The sequence below is a fragment of the Balaenoptera musculus genome, chromosome 2 (genome assembly GCF_009873245.2).
Source record: "Balaenoptera musculus isolate JJ_BM4_2016_0621 chromosome 2, mBalMus1.pri.v3, whole genome shotgun sequence".
Lineage (NCBI taxonomy): Eukaryota > Metazoa > Chordata > Mammalia > Artiodactyla > Balaenopteridae > Balaenoptera > Balaenoptera musculus.
In genome coordinates this window covers 80966944-80987552 of record NC_045786.1, presented here as the reverse complement: position 1 = coordinate 80987552, position 20609 = coordinate 80966944, and the positions used below count along the sequence as shown (strand labels likewise).

The following is a 20609-nucleotide window of genomic DNA, read 5'->3' as shown; positions in this document are numbered from 1 at the left end:
CCTAGTTTCAAATGTATTTTGAACTCTTTGGGTCTAGTGACCCTTCAGAATGCAAGTTAGGGTGACCTCCATTTGTTGCCACCATGGCACCTCAAGGTATACTAGTGAGTCTCTGCTTAAACCCATTTACCATTTGACCTTGATGTATCAATTTTCATATACTAAGTACATCAGAAAATCATACTTACCCTGCATTCCTCATCCAGCAAATCTAGAATGCCCAGTTTAGATTCTATAAGATTAATGCAAGGCTGATTATCATAAAAATCTATGAGTGTCCATGGAATTTGTTCTTTCATATATTCCTCTTGTTCTAATTTGAAGACATGCTGAAATGAAAAAGAAAAAACTGGCATTACTGCATCATTGTCATAAATAATGTTAGTCAAGAAACATTTATAAAAGGATACCAACATAATCTGAGATAGTCAATGGCTTCTAGCAACAATCTTGGAGAAACATGATTTACATGCAGAGAACAAAATAAGAAAGCAAATATAAACCACAGACAGTAAAACCTCAGCAATATAGGATTTTCGGCAAACAAGAAAATCTAAGTATGTGAATACTTAAATAGCTGATAAATATGGCAGTCTTTTTTGATTTTTTGATATATGTCCCAAACTGCACTATATAATTTTTGGTCCCTTAAATTATTGCACAGTGTTGCTGACCACATGGGCACAGAAATGCCTTAGCTGGCCTTGAACAACTATGCAGAGAGGATGCCCTCCAGACTACTGAAACATTCTGGGTGATGCTTACAGCACAACAAAGTAATTCTCTTAAGAGACTGTGGTGTTGGAAGTTCATGTGCCTCAGAATTAGATTAACAGTTGGTCTTTTGTGTCTGCCTTGATTATCCTCCACAGTCAGGGAATCTACGGCTCACTTTTCTGGCTTCTACATCCAAATCTGCGAGCAGCTGCAACCACTATGAATCCATTGCTATTTCTGCTAAATGCTTCTCATCTCCACTGAGAAGCAATGGCTGAAGCATTTAGCAGAAATATGTATTGACTGCCTATCCTATGCCAGTCACTGCATACCATTAGCAAAATAGACATGGGCTCTGCCCTCATGGACTTCGAAGACTAGTGGGAGAAACAGAAATCAAGTAATCACAAGAAATATAATTACAAACTGTAATAATGTTTCAGAGGAAAATAATGGCGAGCTATGAGAGCAGGAGTCCTTATCCAGTTTGGATACAGGGTGGCAAGGGAAGGCTTCCTTGAGGAAGGGCTGTGTGATCTGAGTTCTTCAGTGAAAGGTAAGTTAAGTTGGTCCAGGAGGGAAGGGCAATCCAACCACTGCTGCAGCTCCTGCTTCAAGCTGCACAGCCAATGAAGCCAACCCATAAATTCTAGTCTCTACAGATGCTAATGACCTCTACTCATTTGTTCTTGGAGGGTTCTACTTTCTTTCTTGCCTCCTTTGTCACCTTGGTTCATCTCACACATCTTGCAACTTTTCTGGGAAGATAAGCCGTCTGTGGCTATTACCAGACAACATATATTTCCTAGAACCCAAAACCCCATGAAACTTAGGGGTTACCAAGATTTCTGATGCTTTACTCTCCTCACGCACCTGGAACTTTTCCACTTTATTCTACACTTATTATAATGCTGCTCTTAGCTCATTTACAGCATTTATAGTCTAACCAGCTGCAAAAGCTTGTTAAAAAAAACAACCAAACCTGTCATCCATATGAATATTTATGTCATGTTAATTAGAAAGCAAATTTCTTCTGTTCTTTTAATTAATGAGAAGGCAAATAGGGCACCATGTGTCAGCAAGATGCCCTGTCTGATGGTACCAATGATTTCCAAAACAATGAGCCCTATCTTTTTTTTAATTCATTAATTTACATGCAGTGTAGTTTCCACATTGACAACAAAAACACTGCTCCAAACTTTAGAGCCTGTTTCTCATACAAGTCTCTATGTTTAGTTTGGCAAAATCCATGGGGCCTCAAAAATTTTCGATTCTCAATTGCCAAAATGACAGGTGGGCATGAGGTTCAATATGGCAAGAGATCCTTGGTGGATAAGGTAATGCCTCCAAGCACTAAACCTGCCAATCACCATGTTTCTCCTGCCCACTGCCCTACCCACAGCCCCTGCTGAGGGAGCAGCCCTAAGCACCAAATTCTTTACTGTGAGACCCCATGCTCCTAGTCACAGCTAGTCAAGTGCCAGAGATCTCTGATGAACGAACGAACTGGGTTAATCAAATTCTCTTTCTCAGGTATAAGAACTAGGAAAGAGGCAATTAACAGTGGAAGCTGATGCTGAAAGAAGTCAAGATGAATGAGAGTTAAACAAGTTAAGAGGATGGGAGCATTCCAACCATTGCTTGGTTCACAGGAAATGTGAGGTGAGTGAGGAAGCAGAAACCTTGACAAAATATATACGGAACAGAAGAAAAATATATGCCATCTGATAAGAGGGATTGGAGCAGTTGTGCAGAGAGAGGCTAAGATGCAGTGTGTGTGTGTGTGTGTGTGTGAGAGAGAGAGAGAGGAGAAACAGATGGATAGAGACAGAAAGAGGGAAAGAGAAAGGAGAGAGTCAGAAACACACATGCGGGGCTTCCCTGGTGGTGCAGTGGTTGAGAGTCTGCCTGCCAATGCAAGGGACACGGGTTCGAGCCCTGGTCTGCGAAGATCCCACATGCCGCGGAGCAACTAGGCCCGTGAGCCACAACTACTGAGCCTGCGCGTCTGGAGCCTGTGCTCCGCAACAAGAGAGGCCACGATAGTGAGAGGCCCGCGCACCGCGATGAAGAGTGGCCCCCCACTTGCCACAACTAGAGAAAGCCCTCGCACAGAAACGAAGACCCAACACAGCCATAAATGAATAAAATTAAAAAAAAAAAAAAAAAAAAAAAAGAAACACACATGCGGAGACATGAGGTCCTTGAGAAATAAACAAATTAGCCAGTGCTTAATAAGGCTGGCACTGGTCCCTTATACTTCCAGTCACCTTGTGCCAAAATATACTGGGAAAGAACAGAAGGCTGTGCCATTGATTAAAATATTAAGAAACTCAGGAAAACCCTGAGAAAAAATAAAGCTCAATTTAGTCTCTGATAGGTTTTTATTAATGTCCCTTATGCAGAGATGCAAAATACACCAGTCATATTCTTGTAGAAACAGTCATAAGCCTAAGATTTTAAGATCACCTCTACATTATTTCACTGTACTAAGTAGTTTAATTTGTTAAATAAAGGTGGTCCAAATTTTTATCAAAGTACATGCAGTATTTTTTGAAAATCAAATCGTTTAAAGGTTTTATGATGACAAGCAACAATCCCTTGTCCTATCCCTCCCCAACCCCAGTCTCATTCCCTGGAAGTGACCATTTTTAACTCCCTCAGCTATTTCTTCTGATATTTACCTCTAAAGAATATGCTTACCAGCTTTTTTTAAAAATTTATTCATTTGAAACATCATCTATTGATTTCTTGATATATATGAAGAAAAGAGAATATGTCCTGGCTTTCTTGTTCTGACCTCTTGCTAATACAGTAAGTAAGAGTTAAGATAGTCATAACTCCACATATAGTTAGCCTCAGGAACGACCAACAGAAGTATATCCCTGGGATCAAAGTTTTACACCCCCTATATTACTACTTAACACACTTTCGGCTTCCCTCTCTCAATTTATTTGGATCAAGTTTTCACTATTCTCAGACAGTAATCCAAGGATGACCTTGAATCCAATCTGGACCATAAACATCTTTCCAAGGTCGCAGCATTTACTAATCCTAAGTTCCTCAGCAGTTTAGCTGTTTTAAACCATAGATAATAATTGTAATTCACAACTTCATTTCTGGAACCAAACTTTAAACACATACTAGGAATTCGAGAGAATAATTTTTGGTAGAATATTATTCAAGCAAGAAAATTCTTACCATATTGAATTGTTGCTGTAGTTTTTCATTTGCATAATTTATGCAGAACTGTTCAAAACTATTTATCTCAAATGTTTCAAATCTGTAAAACAAAAAGTAATATGGGAAGAGGAGAAAAAGGAACAAATAACTTTAAAAAAATATTCAAAATGTGCAAATCAGAAAGAAAGCAATAGGAAATTCCCCAACATTGTGAAATTTTCTTTCCACATCAGTGAAGATAAATAAGGGTTTGTAATTCAATAACATGAAATATGTACCCAGCAGATAAGCATCAGCCAGGTGGCAGAGAGATTTTTTAAAGGCTGCAGCCTACGGACGTGTCTAACAGTATACGCTTTGGACAGCATATTCATCCTCAAGTAGGGAATAATCAGAATTATGATAAAGCCATTGCTCTTGTCAGGTCACAGATGCACAGTGTCTATATACACATAGAAAGGAACGGGGAATAGAAATTTCATACACTCTTTTGAAAAACTGAACCAGATAATGAAACAGGCATCATAAAGTGCAAATGTACAGGAAGGGTTTTAACATTAAAGAAAGGTACCCAGAGAAGGCAAACTAGCAAATGAAATTAGACTTTTAAAAATTCTCTTCTAATTTTCCCTTCTCCTCACCAGTAGGAAACATAATCAAATACCCACTTAGAGTTACTAGATAGTCTCTAGAAAGAAACGCTCAGACCACTAAGCCAAATACACTTACCCATAAATGTCCAGCACGCCGATAAAAGAGTGCTGTTTGACAGCAGAATGGAGAACCTGATTGACATGATCTACAATCCAGTTAAAGAGCTTGGCATAGATGTGCTTGGCCAATGCATCACGGGCATTCGTGGCCTGCAGCTTGGAGATGGGCTTGATGTATGTCTCCGTGGCAGTAGCCAGCTTCCGATGGCAGAGCCAGTGACACATCTCCTCAAAGTCCACAGCCATGAGGTCACAGAAGATGCTGAGAGGTTCATGCTTGGGCTGCCAAAAGAGAATGGGTTATTTCCTAGGACCAGATCAATTAAGCAAAAATTTACTAAAAAATACTAACAAAGAGGTAACAATTAAAACCCAGCAATTTCTTTCTTATAACAAACACCAAGATCACTTGAAGCTGATCAGTGATAATCACAATCATCCATCAAACCAGCATCTAGGCAGCATTTTGTAATCTCTTCTAGGGCTCATTTTTAAAATTACCTCTTCCTTTGTTTCCTGAGAGTACTTGTTTGGATCTCTCTTCAGACACATTCATTCATTCAGTCAGTCAGTCAGTCAGAAAGTGAGTCAGCTTGTCTACAAATGTTTACTGAGCGTCTATTATATGCCAGCAAACAAAAACAGACATGTACCCTGTCCTCCTAGAACTTACAGTCACTAGGGGAAATAGGTGTTAACTAAATGATTGCTCCCTAAAATTAAAATTACTACAAAGGAGGACACGATACTAAGATGCCATGTGAAAGGAGAATGCCCTATTGAGGGAAGCAGGAGACAGGGCCTTGAGAAATGGAGTTGAGATATGAAGGATGAGAAGGTGTTAACTTGGTGAAAGGGTCTTCCAAGGTGAGGGGACATCTGGTATAAAAGTCCTGTGGTGGGAGGGAAACCAGAGATGTGAGGGATTGAAGCTGAGTGAGGGAGAAAATGTATGAGATGAAGCCAGAGGCTATACTATGGCTGGTCTTTCCGCTAAGAGCAATGGGGGCCCATGGCGGGTGGGGTACTGAAGGGTTATAAACAGACAACCTGATGGTTATTTGTGTGACTTCTTAGACTAGAATCTCTAATCTAAGCATCCCCTGTATCACCTACAGGGATCCCTGTATCCCCTACAGCTGCCTTCCATAGGCTTTGCATGAGTAGGCATTCAAGAAATACTTGTTTAACTTAACCCATGTTAATGCATTGTATTTTTCAACATCTTCACTCACATGTTTCAACTGCATCTGATAACATTCCTGAGGAATAGGTAGGGTGAACACTGTTATCTCTAATTTACAAATGAGGAAATAAGATCCAAGAGAATAGTTTGTTGAAAATCACACAACCAGGGACTTCCCTGGTGGTCCAGTGGCTAAGGCTCCATGCTCCCAATGCAGGAGGCTCAGGTTCGATCCCTAGTCAGGGAACTAGACCCCACATGTGGCAACTAAGAGTTCGCTTGCTGCAAGTACAGATCCCGCATGCCACAACTAAGACCTGGCACAGCCAAATAAATAAATATTTTTTAAAAAAATCACACAACAAGTTTATGTCAGAATTACCATTAGAACCTGGGTCTACTGACACCCTCATCCCCTGACCCTTCCCACTGAAGCAGACCCTTCCCATTGAAGCAGTCCCTTCCTTCTTTCATCTCCCCTCCTCCCAAGTAATCACTTCAGATACAAATCAGCACCATTACCAACAACATGGAACAACTCCCTTAAATAAGCAGCTTATTTCATTCATTTATATATATGAATGGTGTGACATCATTTAAAAGCAGATCAGCACTCTCTAAACATTCTATTTGAATGGCGTTACCATATTGTTCTATTAGATCAATGTTGTTAACTGTTTTGTTCAAACTTTCTATAACTTAACTAATTTTTGGACTTCTTTACCTATCAATAATTTAGAGAAGTCAGTAATATCCCACTATGATAGATTTGTCTTTTTTTTTTAACATCTTTATTAGAGTATAATTGCTTTACAATGGTGTGTCAGTTTCTGCTTTATAACAAAGTGAATCAGTTATACATATACACATGTCCCCATATCTCTTCCCTCTTACATCTCCCTCCCTCCCACCCTCCCTATCCCACCCCTCTAGGTGGTCACAAAGCACCGAGCTGATCTCCCTGTGCTATGCGGGGATGTGGCATATATATACAATGGAATATTACTCAGCCATAAAAAGGAACAAAACTGAGTTATTTGCAGTGAGGTCGATGGACCTAGAGACTATCATAGAGAGAGAAGTAAGTCAGAAAGAGAAAAACAAATACCGTATGCTAACACATATATATGGAATCTAAAAACAAAAAACAAAAAAAAGAAAATGGTCAGAAGAACCTAGGGGTAAGACGGGAATAAAGATGCAGATCTACTAGAGAATGGACTTGAGGATACGGGGAGGGGGAAGGGTAAGCTGGGACAAAGTGAGAGAGTGACATGGAAATATATACACTACCAAACGTAAAATAGATAGGCAGTGGGAAGCAGCTGCATAGCACAGGGAGATCAGCTTGGTGCTTTGTGACCACCTAGAGGGGTGGGATAGGGAGGGTGGGAGGGAAGGAAATGCAAGAGGGAAGAGATATGGGGACATATGTATATGTATAACTGATTCACTTTGTTATAAAGCAGAAATTGACACACCATTGTAAAGCAATTATACTCTAATAAAGATGTTAAGAAAAATAATAATAATAATAATAATAATAATAATAATAATAATAATAATAATAATAATAGTGAAGATGATCCAGGACCTCAGAAAAAGAATGGAGGCAAAGATTGAGAAGATGCAAGAAATGTTTAACAAAGACCTAGAAGAATTAAAGAACAAACAAACAGAGATGAACAATACAATAACTGAAATGAAAAATACACTAGAAGGAATCAATAGCAGAATAACTGAGGCAGAAGAATGGATAAGTGACCTGGAAGACAGAATGGTGGAATTCACTGCTGCAGAACAGAATCAAGAAAAAAGAATGAAAAGAAATGAAGACAGCCTAAGAGATCTCTGGGATAACATTAAACGCAAAAACATTCACATTATGGGGGTCCCAAAAGGGGAAGAGAGAGAGAGAAAGGACCAGAGAAAATATTTGAAGAGATTATAGTCGAAAACTTCCCTGACATGGGACAGGAAATAGCTACCCAAGTCCAGGAAGCACAGAGAGTCCCATACAGGATAAACCCAAGGAGAAACATGCCGAGACACATAGTAATCAAATTGGCAAAAATTAAAGACAAAGAAAAATTATTGAAAGCAGCAAGGGAAAAATGACAAATAACATACAAGGGAACTCCCATAAGGTTAACAGCTGATTTCTCAGCAGAAACTCTACAAGCCAGAAGGGAGTGGCACGACATATTTAAAGTGATGGAAGGGAAGAAACTACAACGAACATTACTCTACCCGGCAAGGATCTCATTCAGATTCGATGGAGAAATCAAAAGTTTTACAGACAAGCAAAAGCTAAGAGAATTCATCAACCACCAAACCAGCTCTACAACAAATGCTAAAGGAACTTCTCTAAGTGGGAAACACAAGAGAAGAAAAGGACCTACAAAAACAAACCCAAAACAATTAAGAAAATGGTCATAGGAACATACATATCTATAATTACCTTAAACGTGAATGGATTAAATGCTCCAATCAAAACACACAGGCTCGCTGAATGGATACAAAAACAAGACCCATATATATGCTGTCTACAAGAGACCCACTTTAGACCTAGGGACACATACAGACTTGAAAGTGAGGGGATGGAAAAAGATATTCCATGCAAACGGAAATCAAAAGAAAGCTGGAGTAGCAATACTCATATCAGATAAAATAGACATTAAAATAAAGAATGTTACAAGAGACAAGGAAGGACACTACATAATGATCAAGGGATCAATCCAAGAAGAAGATATAACAATTATAAATATATATGCACCCAACATAGGAGCACCTCAATACATAAGGCAACTGCTAACAGCTATCAAAGAGGAAATCGACAGTAACACAATAAGAGTAGGGGACTTTTAACACCTCACTTACACCAATGGACAGATCATGAAAACAGAAAATTAATAAGGAAACAGAAGCTTTAAATGACACAATAGACCAGATAGATTTAATTGATATTTATAGGACATTCCATCCAAAAACAGCAGATTACACTTTCTTCTCAAGTGCGCACGGAACATTCTCCAGGATTGATCACATCTTGGGTCACAAATCAAGCCTCAGTAAATTTAAGAAAATTGAAGCCATATCAAGCATCTTTTCTGACCACAACGCTATGAGATTAGAAATCAATTACAGGGAAAAGAACATCAAAAACACAAACACGTGGAGGCTAAACAATACTTTACTAAATAACCAAGAGATCACTGAAGAAATCAAAGAGGAAATCAAAAACTACCTAGAGACAAATGACAATGAAAATACGACGATGCAAAACATATGGGATGCAGCAAAAGCAGTTCTAAGAGGGAAGTTTATAGCAATACAATCCTACCTCAAGAAACAACAATCTCAAATAAACAATCTAAACTTACACCTAAAGGAACTAGAGAAAGAAGAACAAACAAAACCCAAAGTTAGCAGAAGGAAAGAAATCATAAAGATCAGAGAAGAAATAAATGAAATAGAAACAAAGCAAACTATAGCAAAGAACAATAAAACTAAAAGCTGGTTCTTTGAGAAGATAAACAAAATTGATAAACCATTAGCCAGACTCATCAAGAAAAAGAGGGAGAGGACTCAAATCAATAAAATTAGAAATGAAAAAGGAGAAGTTACAACAGACACCGCAGAAATACAAAGCATCCTAAGAGACTACTATAAGCAACTCTATGCCAATAAAATGGACAACCTGGAAGAAATGCACAAACTCTTAGAAAGGTATAACCTTCCAAGACTGAACCAGGAAGAAATAGAAAATATGAACAGACCAATCACAAGTAATGAAATCGAAACTGTGATTAAAAATCTTCCAACAGGGCTTCCCTGGTGGCGCAGTGGTTGAGAGTCTGCCTGCCAATGCAGGGGACACGGGTTCGAGCCCTGGTCTGGGAGGATCCCACATGCCGCAGAGCGGCTGGGCCCGTGAGCCACAATTACTGAGCCTGCGCGTCTGGAGCCTGTGCTCTGCAAAAAGAGAGGCCGCGATAATGAGGGGCCCGCGCACCGCGATTAAGAGTGGCCCCCACTTGCCGCAACTAGAGAAAGCCCTTGCACAGAAACAAAGACCCAACACAGCCATAAATAAATAAATAAATAAATAAATAAATAAATAACCTCAAAGTTAAAAAAAAAAAAAAATCTTCCAACAAACAAAAGTCCAGGACCAGATGGCTTCACAGGTGAATTCTATCAGACATTTAGAGAAGAGCTAATACCCATCCTTCTCAAACTCTTCCAAAAAATTTTGGAGGAAGGAACACTCCCAAACTCATTCTATGAGGCCACCATCACCCTGATACCAAAACCAGACAAAGATACTACAAAAAAAGAAAATTACAGACCAATATCACTCATGAATATAGATGTTTTGGTGAGGATACAAAAATCCTCAACGAAGTACTAGCAAACAGAATCCAACAACACATTAAAAGGATCATACACCATGATCAAGTGGGATTTATCCCAGGGATGCAAGGATTCTTCAATATACGCAAATCAATCAATGTGATAAACCATATTAACAAACTGAAGAATAAAAACCATATGATCATCTCAATAGATGCAGAGAAAGCTTTCAACAAAATTCAACACCCATTTATGATAAAAATTCTCAGAAGGTGGGCATAGAGGGAACCTACCTCAACATAATAAACGCCATATATGACAAACCCACAGCCAACATCATTCTCAATGGTGAAAAACTGAAAGCATTTCCTCTAAGATCAGGAACAAGACACAGATGTCCACTCTCACCACTATTATTCAACATAGTTTTGGAAGTCCTAGCCATGGCAATCAGAGAAGAGAAAGAAATAAAAGGAATACAAACTGGAAAAGAAGAGGTAAAACTGTCACTGTTTGCAGATGACATAATACTATATGTAGAGAAAAAGATGCCACCAGAAAACTACTAGAGCTAATCAATGAATTTGGTAAAGTTGCAGGACACAAAATTAATGCCCAGAAATCTCTTGCATTCCTATACACTAATGATGAAAAATCTGAAAGAGAAATTAAGGAAACACTCCCATTTGCAACAAAAAGAATAGAATACATAGGAATAAACCTACCTAGGGAGACAAAAGACCTGTATGCAGAAAATTATAAGACACTGATGAAAGAAATTAAAGGTGATACAAACAGATGGAGAGATATACCATGTTCTTGGATTGGAAGAATCAATATTGTGAAAATGACTATACTACCCAAAGCGATCTACAGATTCAGTGCAATCCCCATCAAATTACCAATGACGTTTTTTACAGAACTATAACAAAAAATCTTAAAATTTGTATGGAGACACAAAAGACCCCGAATAGGCAATGCGGTCCTGAGGGAAAAAAACAGAGCTGGAGGAATCAGGCTCCTGGACTTCAGACTGTACAACAAAGCTACAGTAATCAAGACAATATGGTACTGGCACAAAAACAGAAATATAGATCAATGGAACAGGATAGAAAGCCCAGAGGTACACCCACGCACCTATGGTCAACTAATCTATGACAAAGGAGGCAAGGATACACAATGGAGAAAAGATAGTTTCTTCAATAAGTGGTGCTGGGAAAACTGGACAGCTACATGTAAAAGAATGAAATTAGAACACTCCCTATATGGGAACATATGTATATGTGTAACTGATTCACTTTGTTATAAAGCAGAAACTAACACACCATTGTAAAGCAATTATACTCCAATAAAGATGTTTAAAAAAAAAAAAAAGAACACTCCCTAATACCATACACAAAAATAAACTCAAAATGGATTAGAGACCTAAATCTAAGACCAGACACTATAAACTCTTAGAGGAAAACATAGGAAGAACACTCTTTGACATAAATCACAGCAAGATCTTTTTTGGTCCACCTCCTAGAGTAATGGAAATAAAAACAAAAATAAACAAATGGGATCTAATGAAACTTCAAAGCTTTTGCACAGCAAAAGAAACCATAAACAAGACGAAAAGACAACCCTCAGAATGGGAGAAAATATTTGCAAACGAATCAACGGACAAAGGATTAATCTCCAAAATATGTAAACAGCTCATGCAGCTCAATATTAAAGAAACAAACAACCCAATCCAAAAATGGGCAGAAGACCTAAATAGACATTTCTCCAAAGAAGACAAACAGATGGCCAAGAAGCACATGAAAAGCTGCTCAACATCACTAATTATTAGAGAAATGCAAATCAAATCTACAATGAGGTTATCACCTCACACCAGTTAGAATGGGCATCATCAGAAAATCTACAAACAACAAATGCTGGAGAGGGTGTGGAGAAAAGGGAACCCTCTTGCACTGTTGGTGGGAATGTAAATTGATACAGCTACAATGGAGAACAGTTCCTTAAAAAACTAAAAATAGATTTACCATATGATCCAGCAATCCCACTACTGGGTGTATACCCAGAGAAAACCGTAATTCAAAAAGACACATGCACCCCAATGTTCATTGCAGCACTATTTACAATAGCCAGGTCATGGAAGCAACCTAAATGCCCATCAACAGACGAATGGTTAAAGAAGTTGTGGTACATATATACAATGGAATATTACTCAGCCATAAAAAGGAACGAAATTGAGTCATTTGTTGAGACATGCTTGGATCTAGAGAGTGTCATACAGAGTGAAGTAAGTCAGACAGAGAAAAACAAATATCGTATATTAATGCATGTATGTGGAACCTAGAAAAATGGTACAGATGAGCCGGTTTGCAGGGCAGAAGTTGAGACACAGATGTAGAGAACAGACATATGGACACCAAGGGGGGAAAGTGGCGGGGGGGGGGCGGTGGTATGATGAATTGGGAGATTGGGATTGACATGTATACAGTGATATGTATAAAACTGATGACTAATAAGGACCTGCTGTATAAAAAAATAAATAAAATTAAATTTTAAAAAAAATACATAGTGACTCTATCTCCAGTATTGCTTTTGGTCTCAAAGTCTGTTTTGTCCAGTATCAATATAGGTCTGCCAGTTTTTTTCTAGCTATTATGGTGTGTGTTTTCTAAACCTTTTACTTTCGAATTATCTGTACCTTTATGTTTTAGGAATGCGTCTTTCAAAAGTACATACCTGAATTCTAAAACCAGTCTGACAATCCATATTAGCTGAAACATTGGTTCATTTATAATTATTTCTACCTTATTTTGTGCCTCTAATTGTCCCACCTTTTCTAAAATTTTCTCTCCCTCTCTTGCTATGTTTGGATTATTTTTTTCAGTTAATTTTTCTCTCTACTAGTTTGAAAGGTTTACCTTCTGTTTCCATTTTTATGACGGAAGCATTAAGTTACATTAGTTAATTTAGTGTAATTAACTAACAGGAACTCCAAACACTCCATCCCAATCTATAAGCTTTGTTATCCAGAACTTTAGTTCCATCTTTCTGGGGGGAAGGAGGGGCTGGTGATTCACTTTATTTTTTTTAAACTTTTTATTTTGAACTAATTTCAGACTAACAGAAAAGTTGCAAGAAGAGTACTAAGAATTCCCTTCACCCAGATTCCCTAAATATTAATATTTTACCGAGTTTGCTTGCATCATTCTCTTTCTTTCTCACTCTTTCATGTACATATACATACATGTTATTTTTTCAGAACCTTTTGAGAGCATGTTACAAACATGATGCCCTTTTGGTTCTAAATATTTCACTGTGCATTTCCTAAAATCCAAAGTCATTATCTTATATAACTATAGTATAGTGAGTAAAATCAGGAAATCAGCCATGATACAACCCTATTACCTAACCTGGCAGATCTAATTCAAATTTTGCTGATTGACCTAATAATGTCCCTTGGGGGTGGGCTGGGGGGGGGGCCACATTTCTATGGTCCAGGATCCAATCTAGCTTTATACACTGAATTTAGTCATCTTGTTTCATTAATCACCTTTAATTTGAATAGCTCTTCACTCTTTATTTTTGTCTTTTGATAACTTGACATTTTAGAAGAATAGTATGTCCCTCAGTTTGGGTCTGTATGATGTTGCCTCAGATTCGGGCCATGCCTTTTTGGCAGGAATGTGATGAAGTGATGTGGCACCCTCCTCAGGGTGCTGCATCAGAACTCATGTGATGCTGACTGGTTGCTTGGTTAAGGGAATATCTGCCAGGTTTCTCCACTACCTTTCCCTCTGTAATGAATAAGTATTTTGTGGCCCAATACACTAGTCATTATTATTATTCTTTTAATTAATCAAATTTTATCTACATTTGCCCATACTTTACTGTTTATTTTTTAAAATTTATTTATTTATTTATGGCTGTGTTGGGTCTTCGCTGCTACATGTGGGCCCTCTCCAGTTGTGGCAAGCCGAGGCCACTCCCTGCCACGGTGCGTGGGCCTCTCATTGCGGTGGCCTCTCCCGTTGTGGAGCATGGGCTCTAGGTGCACGGGCTTCAGTAGTTGTGGCTCATGGGCCTAGCTGCTCCGCGGCATGTGGGATCTTCCCGGACCAGGGCTCGAACCTGTGTCCCCTGCATTGGCAGGCAGATTCCCAACCACTGCGCCACCAGGGAAGCCCTTTACTAGTTTATTGATTCACCATTTCTTCTGGAATTTTAGATCTTGTATCTGGGATCCCTTTCCTTCTGCCTAAACTATGTCTTTTAATATTTCCTTTAGTGAGGGCCTATTGGTGACAAATTCTCTCAAGTTTCTATTTGTCTGAAAACACCTCTGTTTTTTTCCTCATTGTAGAAAGATATCTTTACTGGATATACAGTTCTAAGTTAGGAGTTATTTACTCTAGAACACTGATGATAGTCCACTGTTTTCTGGCTCCTATTACTGCAGTTGGGAAGTGAGCTATCAGTTTAATTGCTACTTCAAGAGTAGTATGTCTTATCTCTCTCCTGTTTTAAGATTGTTCTCTTCGCCTGTGGTAGCATTACGGTGTGCCTAGGTGTGGATTTCTTTTTATTTATCCTAACTGGGATTTTTTGGCCTTTCCAAATCTGTAGTGTAGTGTAATTTTCACAAGTTCTGAAATTTGTTAGTAATTACCTCTTCAAACATTATGTCTGCCTCATTCTCTTCTTTCTCTCCCTTAGGAATTCTCATTATATTAAAATTAGATTTTATTACTCCATCCTTCGTCTCTTTTAACTATTGTTAAGGGCTCCAGCTGTGGGGTCCATCTTGCATTTTGGACCATTTCTTCACTTCTGTCTTCCAGCTCATCACTTCCCTACTCAGTTGTGTCAAATATGCTGTTAATTTCTTTCTGCATTATTAATAGGTTTGACTCTGCTCTCTGTTGTTTCACCTAGCTCTATTTTGTTTTATCACGGGATTTGAGATTTTTGACTGTGAGCCAATATTTCTTGTAACTTTTCTTCTGGGACTCTGTTGAGTCCTGGATTGAAGGTGGATTTGCATTTGCTTCTGTCAGGCATCCAGGGCACTACCAATCCAGGACCAATTTAAACTAAGTTTTGTGTATGTAGCTTTTGAGGACCATCCAGGAACTATGAAATCAGACTGGGAAGTATGTGTGAGGGTCAGTTCATTGTTATACATTTTTAGGGAACTATGTTTTCCCCCTCCAATTAGCTTTGAGACTTGCTTTTTCTTTGTACTCTTGGAGAGTGTGGTGAGCAAGTTCTTCATTTAGGGTCTCAGCTTTATCCAGAAGTTTCCCTTCCTGTTCCCCTGTTTATACGAGTCCTGGGCTTTGTTTTTTTTGTCTTTTGCACCCCACTTGGCTATGAAAACCAAAGTTCAATGTCACTGGGTTCAGCAAATGCCCTCCAGGTGAGTCTTAGCTTCAGGATTCTGCTTCATTCTCTGAGTTCCTGTTTTCACTCAGTTTATGGCCTCTGAGAAGTTCTTATGTATTTATTTAAAATATTTTAAAATATAATTTATCCAGCATGAAGCTCAATCAGAGCAACCAGTCCAAAATTGCTAGAAAAGAAAGTCTCTTTCATTTTACAGATGAGGAAACTGAGGTTCAGAAAAGCTAAGCAACTCACCCCAAAACACAGAGTGAGTAAATAGTAAAGTTGGGATTGAACCCAGGCAGAGACACTGAAACATGTATTTCAAAACTAAAGTCTAATTTACCCAGATTTAAGTCACATGAATTAATCTACATGTAGATTTGCAAATATCACCTTGGGTGTCTGAAGAGTGAAACATAAATCTCAAAATTGTTTCCTATTATAATCCTTGAGGGAGCAGGATGGAAAAAGAATTATATTAAAACTGCCTCCATTTTAATAAAGTTAAAAATACCTAATAAATATATACTGTATATGTACGTGTGTACGTGTGTGATCTTTGATGGTGGTGATCAGAAAATACCGCAAATCACAAATGCCCAATGAGAACAATCTGAGACTGTCAGGTTTTGTTACAGTTTAAACAAACGAACTGAATTTTAATTCTCAGTGTGTAGTTACCACTATGTGCAGAAGAATATGTAAATCATAGTGAAGACGCCCTATCTCCCCAGCCATCTAATTCTTCTTCCCAGGAGTAACCACTTTTAACAGTTTCTTCAGTAACTTTTAAACCATACTACATTTCCACAGCTGAGGAGACAAATGAACTTACCAATTCTGCTATGTGAGCCATGGGCCAAATGAGCCCTTCTCTCTAGTCTCACCAATCCAGCTTTCACATCTAATATTTCCCACTGCTGTTTATACGGCTCAGACATATATCCAAGTTCTCTCTTCCCCTCCCTCCGCACCCCCCCCCAATCACTGTGCACCAGGGATCTGAATCCACATTTCTTTGTTTACAATTCAGGATTCTACTCTGCATAGTGTATCTGTCTGATAATTACCTCTCTGATAGTTACTAATTAGTTAATAGGGAGACTTCAAACACATTGTTTCCATAAAGAATCAACAAAACTAAAATATAAATCAACTGTCTTCACACGAAGCTTGCTCTGAACTTACAGGGATTGTGCAGCTGTCTGAATCTCGAGACGTAAATCCAACATTGCCTAAGTGAAGGATGCCAGCAAGTATTCGGAAAATTCCCATCTGATAAGATTCACTAATTCCTGAAACAACAGAGTAAATGAACAAGTGATAAATTTCAGAACAGGAACTAAACAATTATAGCAGACAATTTTAAGCCCATCTTTAACTCTTGAATAATGCCAGATGTTGTACACATTATAATGTGTCACAGTTAACAACACTTTCATCTTTGTTGACATTAACACATAATGCGCTTTAGCATCATGGTTGAGAGCATGGGCTGTGGAATGAGACAGACCTCAGCTTGAGGCCTGGCTCTGCTCCTGACCTGCCATCTCACACTGGCAGGTAACTTCACCCTGCTATCCTTCTGTTTTCTCATTTGAGATACAGGGACAATAGGGACTATCTCAAAGGGAGTCTGTAAACATTAAATAAGAAAATGCACATAGTAAACTGAACACACTATGTGACACATGGTAGGTGCTAAACAAACTATCACCATCATTGCCACACACTGAATTTAAGTATCTCATTAACATTATTACCTCTTCTATTTATCTCTACTCCAAATGCAAGCTGTAGCCCAATAAGGCTGTTTTCAGTCAGATTATTTAATTACTTCTTCTAACTACAGACCAACTATAAGTCAAAGAGACCCCAAGGTTAGAAGTGCTCAGGCTGGTGTTGCACCCCAGCCTGATGAGCGAGTATCTAAACGCAGCATTAGAGCAGGACCTGAAGGATCAGGCAGGATGAGGAAGCTGGACAGCCCTTGGTATTTTACCAGCTCGGGCTTCATTTTTCAATAAGGTAAGATTTTTCCAGAATATTGCATATAAATTATATTCGAGTAAAAACAGTAAAATGATTTACAAATATGTAGCTATATACAGAGTAATTGACAGTTCATCTTACAAGGACTGTTTCTGCCATCTCCTGCATTATGGCTTTTTCAAATTTGCAATTTTCTATTTACAAACAGAGTTAGCCCCGGAAGTAAAGCAGTGTTTCTCAAACTATAATATGCCTATGAATCACCAATGGATCTGGTTAAAATGCAGATTCTGGTTTAGTAGGTCTGAGACGGGGTCTGAGATTCTAAATTTTTGCAAGCTCCATAGTGGTCCTGGATCATACTTTGATTAGCAATGCTTTTAAATTAAATTAACTCACCTCAGGTTACTCCTCAAAGTACCAATATATGACTTTAGAATTATTCACATTCTGATGCTTTTAAATAAATAATTCAACACTAAAAGTTGTATAACTACATTTCTAAAGGTCAATTTATTTATATGTAGATCCAATATTTTTTTTAATCCAGAAACAAGACAGTGACGTGAGCTATTTCAGAAACAGAATAAACTACATGTAATACAGTGTTTTGTCACCAAGCCAGCTCAATCACATTTCCAAACCACAAAAAGACACCCAAAACGAAAAAACAAACACAAAAAAATCCTATAAAACATGAGTTTTTGTATAGAAACCCATTTCATTTGGCTCTAGCTTTCAGATTTTGTAAAAATTTAAGTAAACAGTCCCACATGCCCTGATGCCCTTAATGTATTTTTTTTTTAAATAAACTTATTTATTTTATTTTTGGCTGCATTGGGTCTTTGTTGCTGCACATGGGCTTTGTCTAGTTGTGGCGAGCGGGGGCTACTCTTCGTTGCGGTGTGCAGGCTTCTCATTGTGGTGGCTTCTCTTGTTGCAGAGCACGGGCTCTAGGCATGTGGGCTTCAGTAGTTGCGGCACACGGGCTCAGTAGTTGTGGCGCACGGGCTTAGTTGCTCCGTGACATGTGGGATCTTCCCCGCCCAGGGCTCGAACCCGTGTCCCCAGAATTGGCAGGCGGATTCTTAACCGCTGCGCCACCAGGGAAGCCCCTGAATGTATGTTTTAAATAGCTTTACTGAGGAATAATTTGCATACCATAAAATTTATCCATTTTAAATATGCAATTCAATGCTTTTTAGTAGATTTACAGAGTTGTGCAACCATCACCGTAACCTAATTTCAGTACAGTCCCCATCACCTCCAAGAGAAACACTGTACTCATTTGCTGTCCAAGTGTGTTTTATAAAGAATCTAAAAATAAATTAAAAACAAAACACCAAAAATGAATGTTAAATCTCTCAACAATTCTCACCACTTAATATGAAGCTAAGCCAATATTCCAATCAAAGGTTTCTTGAGTCAAAAAGCTATTGCTTCTAAAAATTCAAGAATAAGATTACATACCTAGCAAAGTGCAGGCCTGCCTGGTTTGTGCCATCTCCGTGGCATCATCTACTCCTTCAATCACAGGACTGCCACCTTGCTTCGTGTAATGAAAGTTATTTGCGTCTCCTGCAATTAAGGAAAATTTTTAAAAAGATTTGCAGTCTATGAAAAGGCGTTGACTTCTACCCTGATGTCCACTCTGAATTAGAGGCAGTGACAGCACAATTAAGTGTATAGAGTCTGAAGTTTGACTTCCTGTGTTTTTAGTTTTATTTTAATACAAGACTCAAAATTAAATAATGGAGTGAAATGTTTGTAGAATTTGTGAAATGAATAGTCCTTTCCTAAAGGTTTTATTCCAATCTACAGGCTAGGATAATTTCTTCAAACACTTTACTCCCTTCTTCATAGAGTTCCACCCATGGAACCTCATAGATTTCCACCACGTAAACTCCTTTACATTTTTTTTCCTTTTAATCAAGGCAAATTTCAAACATATACAAAAGTACAGAAACTAGTATAATGAGCCCTTGTGTACTCATCACTTATCTTAAACAAGTATCAACTCAAGGCCAATCTTGTTCCATTTATACAGCCACTCACCACTTCCTCATCCCATGAGATATCTTGAAGCCAGCTGTAGGCCTCTTATCATTTCACCCATAAATATTTCAGTATGAGATAATCTCCTTTTTAAGGAGTAAATTTATGAACTCAGAAATTAACATAAGACAATACCAGCACAATAAATCTAGTGCCATATTCATACCTAATCGCAGCATTTTAAATTCAGGTAACTTTGCTGAGGCACAAAGCTGATAGAAGATATGATAGTTTCTCTCCTCTTCTGCCTTTGAAAAAAGAAGAGTTTTCAATTACAGCATTTTAATCTAAAACCCAGAAATTTCAATCATAAAAATAAAAATTTAATTATCTCATTTGATGAAATAAACTGTCCTCTCCCAAATTTCCTAATACATATCTATGACTATTAAACCTTGTGACTTATTAGCTATGTGCATCTGTGTGAGTGTGTATCTGTTGGTCACATTCAACATAATATACCTGATAGTAATGCTTTTTGAACTAGTGAACAGCTTGCTATATGGCACTGTCATAAGAGGTCAGTGCCTTTGGGGGAAGCTAAAACCTTTTTATTTTTTTCCCTGCAATACTCAATATTTTCTCACAGTATTTTCTTAGATTCATGGTCTTCCTAAGACTTTTGACTAGAAAAAAAAAAATCCCATTTTTGCCATATTTTAGACTGGACCATCTACTGTAGTTGTTTGTAAGAAATCCACAAATACACTACATCATCCATATCATTTTAGTTTATATATTTAAAAATCAATAAAAGATTTTTTTAAATAGAAAATAAATCATGTACAATTCTAAGATCATTTCTTACTATTTTCTGACAGTCTTTTTCCACATATATACTTTAAAAATACAGTTGTAATAATATTGTTTATACAATATTATTATACTCTATTGTCATATCCTTGAATTCTGCAGTGTATTCAGTTAACTGAAGAATACAGCAAGTAAGGCCAAGGTCACGTTTGATGCCCAACAGGGGCTGGTGTCTGGTAAAGAAAACTTAGTTTTCTGTGTTTAGTGCACAG

General features: G+C 38.0%; 1 protein-coding gene across 7 annotated transcripts in view; it reads right to left on the bottom strand.

The window, feature by feature from the left end:
- Positions 1 to 20609, bottom strand: part of MYO5A (myosin VA) — a 200720-nt gene that overhangs the window by 85209 nt on the left and 94902 nt on the right. For all 7 annotated transcript variants that reach the window (XM_036842522.1, XM_036842523.1, XM_036842527.1 and 4 more), the window contains exons 7-12: positions 19751 to 19832; positions 19000 to 19107; positions 16726 to 16832; positions 4630 to 4895; positions 3919 to 4000; positions 189 to 329 (exon numbers count right to left, since the gene is read on the bottom strand). In XM_036842522.1, the coding sequence (XP_036698417.1) occupies positions 189 to 329; positions 3919 to 4000; positions 4630 to 4895; positions 16726 to 16832; positions 19000 to 19107; positions 19751 to 19832 (786 nt within the window). The remainder of the gene's footprint in view (positions 1 to 188; positions 330 to 3918; positions 4001 to 4629; positions 4896 to 16725; positions 16833 to 18999; positions 19108 to 19750; positions 19833 to 20609) is intronic.